Here is a 12,988-nt window from a genome sequence, read left to right as displayed (position 1 = left end):
ACTGTTCAGGCTACTGTTACAGTCAAGACAAGGGGTTAGATGCACCACCTTGTCACGCTGACCTTAGAGATCCCTGTTTATTCTCTATATTTTGGTTAGGTCAGGGTGTGATTAGGGTGGGTACTCTAGTTTTTGTATATCTATGTTTTCTTTTTCTTTGTTGGCCTAGTATGGTTCCCAATCAGAGGCAGCTGTCTATCATTGTCTCTGATTGGGGATCATATTTAGGCAGCCTTTTTTCCCACCTTCTGTTGTGGGATCTTGTCTATATTTTGGTTGCATGTATTTTGCTTCGTTCGTTGTATTGTTTATTGTTTTTTTTGCTGGTTCACATTTTTAATAAATATGATGAACCCAAATCACGCTGCGCCTTGTTCTACCCTTAACTACGAACGTTACAGAAGATCCCACCACCAACGGACTAAGCAGCGTGGTCAGGAGGACTGGACCTGGCAGGAAATCCTGGAGGGAGCAGGACCCTAGACAAGGGCCGGGGAGTATCGCTGTCCGAAGGAGCAGATGGAGGCAGCGAAAGCGGAACTGCCACGATACTAGGAGTTAAATCAACAAAGCATGCACGAGAGGCAGCCCCAAAAAATGTTTTTTTGGGGGGGTGGCACACGGGGAGATTGGAGGAGTCAGGGTTCAGACCTGAGCCAACTCCCCGTGCTTACCGTGGGGAGCGAGTGACCGGTCAAGCACCGTGTTATCCAGTTCTGCGCACCATGCCTTCAGTGCGCATCCACAGCCCGGTGCGCTCTGTGCAAGCTCCCCGCAGTTGCCGTGCTAGAGTGGGCATTCAGCCAGGACGGATTGTGCCGGCTCAGCGCTCCTGGCCTCCGGTGCGTCTCTCCGGTCCAGGATATCCTGCGCCAGCTCTACGCACGGTATCCCCAGTTCGCCAGCACAACCCAGTGAGGCCTGTGCCAACTCCCCACACTTGCCGTGCTACAGGGGGGATTCAGCCAGGACGCGTTGTGCCAGCTCTGCGCTCCAGAGCGCCTCCACGGCCCAGCATATCCTGCGCCGGCTCTACGCACTATGCCTCCATTGCGCCTGCATAGCCCAGTGCGTCCCGTGCCAACTCTCCACACTCACCAAGCTAAAGTGGGTATCCAGCCAGGACGTGTTGTGGCAGCTCCCCCCACCAGGCTTCCAGTACGTCTCCTCAGTCCGGTGAGACCTGTTCCGGCTCCACGTACGAAGCCTCCAGTGATGATCCATGGTCCGAAGCCTCCAGTGATGATCCATGGCACGAAGCCTCCAGTGATGATCCATGGCCCGGAGCCTGTAGTGGTGATCCATGGCACGAAGCCTCCAGTGATAATCCATGGCCCGGAGCCTCTGGCGAGGAGCCACGGTCCGGTTCCTCCGGCAACGATTCACTGTCCGGAGTCTCCGGCGACGATCCACGGTCCGGTTCCACAGAAGCGGAGGGATCAGCGTAGGGAGCGGGGGCTACGTCCCGAACCGGAGCCGCCACCGAGAGTAGATGCCCACCCGGACCCTCCCCTATAGGTTCAGGTTTGCGGCCAGAGTCCGCACCTTTGGGGAGGGGGTGTACTGTCGCGCCCTGACCTTAGAGATCCCTGTTTATTCTCTATATTTTGGTTAGGTCAGGGTGTGATTAGGGTGGGTACTCTAGTTTTTGTATATCTATGTTTTCTTTTTCTTTGTTGGCCTAGTATGGTTCCCAATCAGAGGCAGCTGTCTATCGTTGTGTCTGATTGGAGATCATACTTAGGCAGCCTTTTTTCCCACCTTCTGTTGTGGGATCTTGTCTTTGTTTGGTTGCATGTATTTTGCACGACAAAGCTTTTCGTTCGTTGTATTGTTTATTGTTTTTTTTGCTGGTTCACATTTTTTATAAATATGATGAACCCAAATCACGCTGCGCCTTGTTCTACCCTTAACGATGAACGTTACACACCTGCTGTAGGGCACAGTCTTCATAATGTGTCACAGGGAGGCACCAAATTGGATCGTGCACAATATGGATTAGTCTAGTCTGAATTAATCAGCAAAAAGGATGGTAAATACTCTGTGTCAACCTAAAAATATGTTTAGTTTACAATGGATATTAAATGTGAAATCGCTGGCTAGGATATTTTACCTTTGTCATAGGCTACATCCATCCTATTTTTTTTTCAATCGAATGGCTCAACATGCAAGTTTTAGTTTCACTTTTACAGAAAGCTCATGTCTGCTACATAGGCTGAAGACATAGCCACAGTCAAAATACTATACAACTGTTAGTTACAAGCCAACTAGAAAAGGACTTCAAAGAAAAGGCTCCCAGTGCCTCTGAAGATGTGGGTCATGAAACCACGGAAAGCCATTCATTTCCAATGGAAGAGAAGCGACGTGGCAGGGGACAGTTTGTCGATGCGAGCATGGGTGAGGGTCGGGAACAGGGTGTGACCAAAGTCAGGGAAAGCTGAACTTTATGCAAATCCTTACCGCCATCGCGGCGGGCTTGAAGTACATAAATAACAACACACATCAATAAAACATAATGTTAGGAAACTGCTAATAATAATCCATGGGTAGAATCTGAATTGTTTACTCTTCGTGTCCTCGCTTCCTTCTCAAAACCCATTGGAGGAGAAGGTCCGAGGGGCGGGATCTCTGGCTTTCTCATCAGGGAGGAGAGAGGACGCAAGGAGTATGCCACTGAGATTCTCCCCTAGTCGCATAAGTATGCTACGTTTTCCATACAATATCGACCAAACCCTTTAACTTTAATGTGACTGTGCATGAGGCCTATCTACAGGTCTATAAAAGGCTGGTTCATTTTGGCTGTGTGTGTGTGGCTTTACCATTTAACAAAGTAGACTAAAATCATTCCAATCCCGATTTAAAATGCAACGTCTGTTTAGACTATTGGATGGCATGGCTCGGAGAGCAGCAGCCAGCATGGTGCCTCTTCTGTCACTTTTAGAAAGCAGAGAACAGAGAATACCAGTTTGTTTTGCCGGTCAGCAGTTTAGGCCGGTCACCGATCGCTTTGACTCTTATGTCAGGATTTGAACTCGTCCTTGTAATCCGTGTTGTAATCTGATAGCCAGGGAATTGAGAGGTGGTGGAGTCCTCCTTTTTGGTGACCAATGGAAACCAAAAGCTATTTTATATATATTAAAATATAGGTTGTGATATCTGTAGCCTAATTGGTATCTTCATTCATTCGGCCCAGGAGGCTAGTGCCATTTTGGTTTCATGTATTAATTTGAAAATAAACACAACTGAAACAACTTCCCCAAAATACTGTTTGTTTTAGAAAGCTAGGCTACTTATGGTTTTTAGTCTGTTCGTGTGCTCTCCTCCTGTGTCGTTGAAGACACTAATGACTTCCCACCAACATTGTCTCGTGCTCTTCCCACTTTCTACAAAGACCGTTGGTGGGAAGTCATTATAGAGCTACACTATATGCGCCGTTCCACAAGGGTGACTATAGTCTAGGGGGTCGGCAACCTTTTTCATCTGGAGAGCCAATTTACAATTATTCCTACCATTTCTAAAGTTCTGCGTGTCAGTTATGCTTTTCATATACGCATTGTAGGCTATCTAACCGTGCTCAGAAATTGTCTAACTGCCCACAGACTGAAGAATGATGTAGTTGTCTACTAGACAGAGGTGCTGTCCAATCAGCACCACACCACTGAGCTCCACTATGCCTACCTGTACCGAGGAGCTGTCCATTCAGCGGTGCTGAATCACAGACGCAGCCTTACATGCTGACGAGACTGGGCACGCAAGTGCGCCATTGCGCGCATGTTGATTTTGTCCATCCATACTAGACGCAATCAGAACACGCAGGTTGAAATATCAGAACGAACTCTGAACCAACTATATTAATTTGGGAACAGGTTGAAACATTCATGGCCATTTAGCTTGCTGTTGCTAATTTGTCCTGGGATATAAACATTGGGTTGTACGGTTTCCTGAAATACACAATGTCCTTTTTTCTGGATCTTTGTAGAATTTTTACCCATTTTGAGTCATACAAAATCACGTGTTTTCTACTCTGCCAATTAATCCACAGATAAAAGGGGAAGCCTAGTTAGTTAGCTTCTAGTAATTATTTGTATACCTTTTGTTTCTAGTAATCTCTCGTTCAGTCGTCTTCTTCTTCGGACTTTATATGGCGGTTGGCAATCAACTTTAAGGTGCATTACCACCACCAACTGGACTGGAGTGTGGACCTCAGTTCATCTTTCAATCACCCACGTGGGTATATGCTCCTAAAAACCAATGAGGAGATGGAAGAGGCGCCCGGCTATTTTAGCGCCCGGCTACGCAGACACTCATTGACGTGCGCAATCATTTTGGATGAAATCATTGAAAAACATGTACAGTGCATTCGGAAAGTATTCAGACGCCTTGATTTTTTCCACATTTTGTTGCGTTACAGCCTTATTCTAAAATGGATTAAGTATTTTTTTTCCCTCATCAATCCACACACAATAACCCGTATTGACAAAGCAAAAACAGGTTTTTAGTATTTTTGTTAATTTATAAAACATTTCAAACGGAAATATTAAATTTACGTAACTTTTCAGACCCATTACTCAGTACTTTGTTGAAGCATCTTCGGCAGTGATTATAGCCTTGAGTCTTCTTGGGTATGACGCTACAAGCTTGGCACACCTGTATTTGAGGAGTTTCTACCATTCTTCTCTATAGATCCTCAAGCTCTGACAGCTTGGATGGGGAGCGTCGCTGCACAGCTATCGATCCTGACTAGTCTCCCTGCTTTTTCACATTGAAAAACATACCCACAGCATGATGCTGCCATCACCATGCTTTACCGTAGGGATGGTGCCAGGTTTCCTCCAGACGCAACGCTTGGCATTCAGGCAAAATAGTTCAATCTTGTTTTCATCAGACCAGAGAATCTTGTTTCTCATGGTCTGAGAGTCTTGAGGTGCCTTTTGTCAAACTCCAAGCGGGCTGTCGTGCCTTTTACTGAGGAGTGGCTTCTGTCTGGCCACTCTACCATAAAGGCCTGATTGATGGAGTGCTGATGAGATGGTTGTCCTTCTGGAAGGTTCTCCCATCTCCACAGAGGAACTCTGGAGCTCTGTCAGAGTGATCATTGGGTTCTTGGTTACCTCCCTGACCAAGGCCCTTCTCCCCCGATTGCTCAGTTTGGCCGGCAGCCAGCCCTAGGAAGAGTCTTGGTGGTTCCAAACTTGTTCCATTTAAGAATGATGGAGGCCACTGTGTTCTTGGGGACCTTCAATGCTGCAGAAATGTTTTGGTACCCTTCCGCAGTTCTGTGGCTCGACATAATCTTGTCTCTGAGCTCTATGGACAATTCCTTCAACCTCATGGCTTGGTTTTTGCTCTGACATGCACTGTCAACTGTGGGACCGTATATAGACAGGTGTGTGCCTTCCCAAATCATGTCCAATCAATTGAATTTACCACAGGTGGACTCCAAGTTGTAGAAACATCTCAAGGATGATCAATGGAAACAGGATGCACCTGAGCTCAATTTCAAGTCTCATAGCAAAGGGTCTGAATACTTATGTAAATAAGGTATTTCTGTTTTTTATTTTATTATATATTTGCAAACATTTCTAAACCTGTTTTCGCTGTTTTATTATGGGGTATTGTGTGTAGATTGATGAGGACATTTTTTTATTTTATAAATTTTAGAATAAGGTTGTAATGTAAGAAAATATGGAAAATGGTTAAGGGTCTGAATACTTTCTGAATGCATAGTATGTGTACATTTATTTTGCAACACCAGCGGAGTGGTCAGCATGTTAGCTCCCTTTAAAAAAGCATGTGTATATTTAGTGATTCTTGTCATTCTTTGAGGTTTTTTGTCTTCATGCGTTCTTGTTGATTGTAGGCCTGGGTAAGTCCTTTGATGATTGCCTTTTATTTCAATGCATCTGTAGGATTTATCTAAGCATAGTTTGAATTCGTCATCAGCTGTTTAATGCACCGGTTACTTTCACATTGATTTGAAGTCGGCCTTGTGCAGGTACTGTGTGGTCCAGTTGGTAGAGCATGGCGCTTGCAACGCCAGGGTTGTGGGTTCATTCCCCACTGGGGGACCAGGATGAATATGTATGAACTTTCCAATTTGTAAGTCGCTCTGGATAAGAGCGTCTGCTAAATGACGTAAATGTAAAGGTACTGTATGCATGCTCTCAGAAATGATGTCTCCTTATTGCAGCTTAAGCATGTAAATGTGGGTGAAGTCACACTCCATAGTTGATAGAATGGTTAATACACAGACTTGTACTTTATGATGGGTTATTTCTCACTCTGTTAAACTTAACACATAAGATACAGAACCATGGATCAACTTGGAAAATAACATATTACTTTTTTTACTCCACAGGAATTTTGATATGGGAAAAAAAGACAGGCAGGTTTTTTTTGGGATTCTCTGTCTCTTCCTGTCTCAATTCTTCAATTTTTTTTACATTTGGATTCCAGTTAAAACAAAGAACCATTTGAATGAAACTGTCAATAATGTCTTACATTTTTGTGTGCCTTTTTCATCTCAGAATATTCACAAGACACCTGGATCGAATTTTTTAGCAAGTTTTTTAGTCGATTGTGTGGTAAGTGTTACCTTAACTTGACTGGTCCATATTCAACCTGCTAACAGGGTCCCCAAAGTAATACAAACACAACATTATTCATATACTGCACTATATTCACAACCTTCCATGCACTGCACACATGCTTCCTCACAGCACAGGACAGTAGTGTTGTTTTTGTCCCATCCCAGAAATCAAGAAACCTGTTTTAATCTAAGTGTGTGTGTGTGTGTGTGTGTGTGTGTGTGTGTGTGTGTGTGTGTGTGTGTGTGTGTGTGTGTGTGTGTGTGTGTGTGTGAGAGAGAGTCCCAGAATATTTCCACGTTTTCTCAACATAACCTTAAAGGACATAACTTAAAGGACAAATACCTCCTAAATTCAAGGAACGTCTTCTACTCGGTTTGCTGTAAACAATGTTGATGGATGGTGTAACTTTACAGGGGATGCAGGCAACAATCAGAATTCTGTTGCCCCGGATACTGTTTATCACACTGTAGGGGATGTTCAGGTCACCAACCTTGGAGCTTCAAGGGTTCTCTCTGGGGTTGCCATGGTTACAGTTTACAGCACTATAGGGGAGAAGTCTTCTAGAGATTACTCCATGAATCAGAATAATAACAATCAGCCCACTAACACAGGTAGTAACACTAACACACCTTTTACATGGTACTTCTATGGGGACATTTTGACAATGCAGATACAGTGGGGCAAAAAAGTATTTAGTCAGTCACCAATTGTGCAAGTTCTCACTACAGACACTCTGGTGCAGCGGTCAAAGACACTACAACTCAGTGCTAGAGGCGTCACTACAGACACTCTGGTGCAGCGGTCAAAGACACTACATCTCAGTGCTAGAGGCGTCACTACAGACACTCTGGTGCAGCGGTCAAAGACACTACATCTCAGTGTTAGAGGCGTCACTACAGACACTCTGGTGCAGCGGTCAAAGACACTACATCTCAGTGCTAGAGGCGTCACTACAGACACTCTGGTGCAGCGGTCAAAGACACTACATCTCAGTGCTAGAGGCGTCACTACAGACACTCTGGTGCAGCGGTCTAAGACACTACATCTCAGTGCTAGAGGCGTCACTACAGACACTCTGGTGCGGCGGTCAAAGACACTACATCTCAGTGCTAGAGGCGTCACTACAGACACTCTGGTGCAGCGGTCTAAGACACTACATCTCAGTGCTAGAGGCGTCACTACAGACACTCTGGTGCAGCGGTCTAAGACACTACATCTCGGTGCTAGAGGCGTCACTACAGACACTCTGGTGCAGCGGTCTAAGACACTACATCTCAGTGCTAGAGGCGTCACTACAGACACTCTGGTGCAGCGGTCTAAGACACTACATCTCAGTGCTAGAGGCGTCACTACAGACACTCTGGTGCAGCGGTCTAAGACACTACATCTCAGTGCTAGAGGCGTCACTACAGACACTCTGGTGCAGCGGTCTAAGACACTACATCTCAGTGCTAGAGGCGTCACTACAGACACTCTGGTGCAGCGGTCAAAGACACTACATCTCGGCGCTAGAGGCGTCACTACAGACACTGTGGTGCAGCGGTCGAAGACACTACATCTCAGTGCTAGAGGCGTCACTACAGACACTCTGGTGCAGCGGTCAAAGACACTACATCTCGGTGCTAGAGGCGTCACTACAGACACTCTGGTGCAGCGGTCTAAGACACTACATCTCGGTGCTAGAGGCGTCACTACAGACACTCTGGTGCAGCGGTCTAAGACACTACATCTCGGTGCTAGAGGCGTCACTACAGACACTCTGGTGCAGCGGTCTAAGACACTACATCTCGGTGCTAGAGGCGTCACTACAGACACTCTGGTGCAGCGGTCTAAGACACTACATCTCGGTGCTAGAGGCGTCACTACAGACACTCTGGTGCAGCGGTCGAAGACACTACATCTCAGTGCTAGAGGCGTCACTACAGACACTCTGGTGCAGCGGTCTAAGACACTACATCTCGGTGCTAGAGGCGTCACTACAGACACTCTGGTGCAGCGGTCGAAGACACTACATCTCAGTGCTAGAGGCGTCACTACAGACACTCTGGTGCAGCGGTCTAAGACACTACATCTCGGTGCTAGAGGCGTCACTACAGACACTCTGGTGCAGCGGTCGAAGACACTACATCTCAGTGCTAGAGGCGTCACTACAGACACTCTGGTGCAGCGGTCAAAGACACTACATCTCGGTGCTAGAGGCGTCACTACAGACACTCTGGTGCAGCGGTCTAAGAAACTACATCTCAGTGCTAGAGGCGTCACTACAGACACTCTGGTGCAGCGGTCGAAGACACTACATCTCGGCGCTAGAGGCGTCACTACAGACTCTCTGGTTCGAATCCAGGCTATATCACAACCGGCTGTGATTGGGAGTCCCATAGGGCGGAGCACAATTGGCCCAGTGTCGTCCGGTGTAGGCCGTCATTGTAAATAAGAATTTGTTCTTTACTGGCTTGCCTAGTTAAATAAAGGTTAAATACAAAAATAAAACAATTACACGATTATATGGTGTGTGGTCCCACTATGACTCAGGAAACCATGCTGTTTATTAGGGTACAGATGAAATAAGCAGGGGTGCAACTTTCACTGGGTAAAGGGGTCATGTCCCCCCCACATTCTGAAATGACATATTAGCCCCCCCTGTTTTATCATTACAATGTGATACAAAAAGAGGCAAAGGGTGCTTTAGAACCATGCGGACACCTCAGAGCGTGGCTGGATTTAGGACACCACAGAGCGGGCTTACAGGCTGTGTGAAGGCAAAGCTTCTGGAAGGCTGGCTGGACCAGCATGGGAGAGTTGAGCATAGTTCAGTGTGTATGTGTTGCCCTCTTTCACCAAGTTGTAAAAGCAAGCAAGCTACCTCAAACAATGGCCCCAAACCCAACCGCCTCCCACAATGTTACCGGCATAAGGGCTTGATTTTCTCTGGAGGCCAGGAAGGAGCTGGTACGATGTACATTACTTGCGGTTTTAGATTTTAGTGATGTTATATACAGTGGGGCAAAAAAGTATTTAGTCAGCCACCAATTGTGCAAGTACTCCCACTTAAAAAGATGAGAGAGGCCTGTAATTTTCATCATAGGTACACTTCAACTATGACAGACAAAATGAGAAAACAAAATCCAGAAAATCACATTGTAGGATTTTTAATGAATTTATTTGCAATTTATGGTGGAAAATAAGTATTTGGTCACCTACAAACAAGCAAGATTTCTGGTTCTCACAGACCTGTAACTTCTTCTTTAAGAGGCTCCTCTGTCCTCCACTCGTTACCTGTATTAATGGCACCTGTTTGAACTTGTTATCAGTATAAAAGACACCTGTCCACAACCTCAAACAGTCACACTCCAAACTCCACTATGGCCAAGACCAAAGAGCTGACAAAGGACACCAGAAACAAAATTGTAGACCTGCACCAGGCTGGGAAGACTGAATCTGCAATAGGTAAGCAGCTTGGTTTGAAGAAATCAACTGTGGGAGCAATTATTAGGAAATGGAAGACATACAAGACCACTGATAATCTCCCTCGATCTGGGGCTCCACGCAAGATCTCACCCCGTGGGGTCAAAATGATCACAAGAACGGTGAGCAAAAATCCCAGAACCACACGGGGGGACCTAGTGAATGACCTGCAGAGAGCTGGGACCAAAGTAACAAAGCCTACCATCAGTAACACACTACGCCGCCAGGGACTCAAATCCTGCAGTGCCAGACGTGTCCCCCTGCTTAAGCCAGTACATGTCCAGGCCCGTCGGAAGTTTGCTAGAGAGCATTTGGATGATCCAGAAGAAGATTGGGAGAATGTCATATGGTCAGATGAAACCAAAATATAACTTTTTGGTAAAAACTTAACTCGTCGTGTTTGGAGGACAAAGAATGCTGAGTTGCATCCAAAGAACACAATACCTACTGTGAAGCATGGGGGTGGAAACATCATGCTTTGGGGCTGTTTTTCTGCAAAGGGACCAGGACGACTGATCCGTGTAAAGGAAAGAATGAATGGGGCCATGTATCGTGAGATTTTGAGTGAAAACCTCCTTCCATCAGCAAGGGCATTGAAGATGAAACGTGGCTGGGTCTTTCAGCATGACAATGATCCCAAACACACCGCCCGGGCAACGAAGGAGTGGCTTCGTAAGAAGCATTTCAAGGTCCTGGAGTGGCCTAGCCAGTCTCCAGATCTCAACCCCATAGAAAATCTTTGGAGGGAGTTGAAAGTCCGTGTTGCCCAGCAACAGCCCCAAAACATCACTGCTCTAGAGGAGATCTGCATGGAGGAATGGGCCAAAATACCAGCAACAGTGTGTGAAAACCTTGTGAAGACTTACAGAAAACGTTTGACCTCTGTCATTGCCAACAAAGGGTATATAACAAAGTATTGAGAAACTTTTGTTATTGACCAAATACTTTTTTTCCACCATAATTTGCAAATAAATTCATTAAAAATCCTACAATGTGATTTTCTGTGTGATGAGTATTTGAAATAACCTGCTTGGTTTTAGTTTATCTTTACATCTATGCATTTGTGCACTGTCAAAATGTCACACATAGAGGTAACACTGTGGATAAAGATTGTCACTGTCGCCCCTTGCTAGTTTGTACTGTTGAAAAGGCCAATTATTTCACAATCTTTATTCAGGATGTTTTCAGTTCTGAGAACGGTTTCCATCTTGTTTTGTTTGATATTACTGTTACCGGTTTAGAGATGTGGCTTGTTTCAGAACGTCTCAAGACCTTTGCAGGTTTTGTGTCTTTAAGAGCTTACAGTTTGCTTAAAGCATTCATCTACTGCAGGGGTAGGCAAACCTGAATTTAGGCAATCACTGAACTGATCAATTAGCTCAGTTGGTCTGGTGTGGTGCCTAGATGGAACAAATTCCTGCAGTAGCTGCTGCACTCCAGGAACAGGTTTGACCATCCCTGATCTACTGTATGTTACAAATCAAATAGTTGCATCATCATCATTCAAAATTGTCACAACAAAGGTGTTTGAGAATGCTAAACTTATCTATTCTCTCTTCAGTTAAATCCAGGGATGGAAACAACCAAACCACAGGCAAGTCCTCCAGCTAAGACGTCATGAAGCAGAAGTAGCATTAGAAGTTAGATGCTCATCTGCATATCACGAGAATATAGATTGATTGCTATTTTATTTTAATTCTGTTAATTACTTTAAGTAGGATGTTGCTGTGTAAGTCAATTAAACGTGATGGTCAGACACAGTGTCATTCACCTGGAATTCTGCCACTTAGCATCCTTTTCATTGTCACCCAGAAGTGAACACAACAAATACTTATATGGTTTGTGTATGAGAATGCTAAACTCAACTTTTCTCTCTTCTCTTCTTCTCAGCTAAAGTCAGTGATGGAGTCCAGCCAGAACAAGGCAAGTCATCCAGTTAATTTAAGACTGTATAAAGCAGAAGTAACTTCTTTAAGTAGCATTTGATGCAGTAGGAGAGAGGCTGTAGTTGATGTTTTCCTTCTGTGTGATTCTGCAGAGACGGTTCGGCTACTGCCTGTCAAAACGGGGAACGATGACGCAGACAAATTGCAGGGGAATGGAGGTGTGTATGAGACTAAAGCAGATAGTTTACCCCATAACAGATCTGGAATCAGTGCTTTGGCAGTTACAGTACACTCAAACCATATTTGTCCTGATGATTCTTAAAAGCTAAATACATAATACTGTGTTTTATAAGTATAGAGGGTTCATCTAGAACAGGGGTGTCAAACTCTTTCCATGAAGGGTTTAGTGTCTGCAGGTTTTTGGTTCTCCCTTTCAATGAAGACCTAGACAACCAGGTGAGGGGAGTTATTTACTAATTAGTGACCTTAATTCATCAATCAAGTACAAGGGAGGACTGACCCGAAACCCAAACCGGCTGCGCGCGTGTGCCATCGTGCATACATTTATTTTCTCCCCCTACACCAAATGCGATCACGACATGCAGGTTAAAATATCAAAACAAACTCAGAACCAATGACATTAATTTGGGGACAGGTCGAAAAGCATTAAACATTTATGGCAATTTAGCTAGCTAGCTTGCACTTGCTAGCTAATTTGTCCTATTTAGCTAGCTTGCTGTTGCTAGCTAATTTGTCCTGGGATATAAACATTAGGTTGTTATTTAACCTGAAATGCACAAGGTCCTTTACTCTGACAATTAATCCACACATAAAAACGGTCAACCAAATCGTTTCTAGTCATCTCTCTTCCTTCCAGGCTTTTTCATCGTTTAACTTATATGGTGATTGGCATCTAAGCTTTCATAGTATTACCAAGACAACCGGCAACACTTCGTCTTTCAATTACCCACGCGGGTATAACCAACGTGGGTACCTGCTTCTATAAACCAATGAGGAGATGGGAGAGGCAGGACTTGCAGCGCGATC

At 45.0% G+C, this 12,988-nt stretch overlaps 1 protein-coding gene across 10 annotated transcripts in view; it reads left to right on the top strand.

The window, feature by feature from the left end:
* The window catches only part of LOC120033359, a 53,491-nt gene that overhangs the window by 21,086 nt on the left and 19,417 nt on the right, over positions 1 to 12,988 (top strand). For 8 of the 10 annotated variants that reach the window (XM_038979675.1, XM_038979674.1, XM_038979673.1 and 5 more), the window contains exons 5-9: positions 6,359 to 6,385; positions 6,528 to 6,584; positions 11,617 to 11,649; positions 11,946 to 11,978; positions 12,094 to 12,159. In XM_038979675.1, the coding sequence (XP_038835603.1) occupies positions 6,359 to 6,385; positions 6,528 to 6,584; positions 11,617 to 11,649; positions 11,946 to 11,978; positions 12,094 to 12,159 (216 nt within the window). The remainder of the gene's footprint in view (positions 1 to 6,358; positions 6,386 to 6,527; positions 6,585 to 11,616; positions 11,650 to 11,945; positions 11,979 to 12,093; positions 12,160 to 12,988) is intronic. The other 2 variants (XM_038979671.1, XM_038979670.1) reach the window with 2 other exon arrangements.

Source organism: Salvelinus namaycush, chromosome 40 (assembly GCF_016432855.1).
Source record: "Salvelinus namaycush isolate Seneca chromosome 40, SaNama_1.0, whole genome shotgun sequence".
Lineage (NCBI taxonomy): Eukaryota > Metazoa > Chordata > Actinopteri > Salmoniformes > Salmonidae > Salvelinus > Salvelinus namaycush.
The sequence above is the reverse complement of the archived record's forward strand: the minus strand, read 5'-3'. Positions and strand labels throughout refer to the sequence as shown.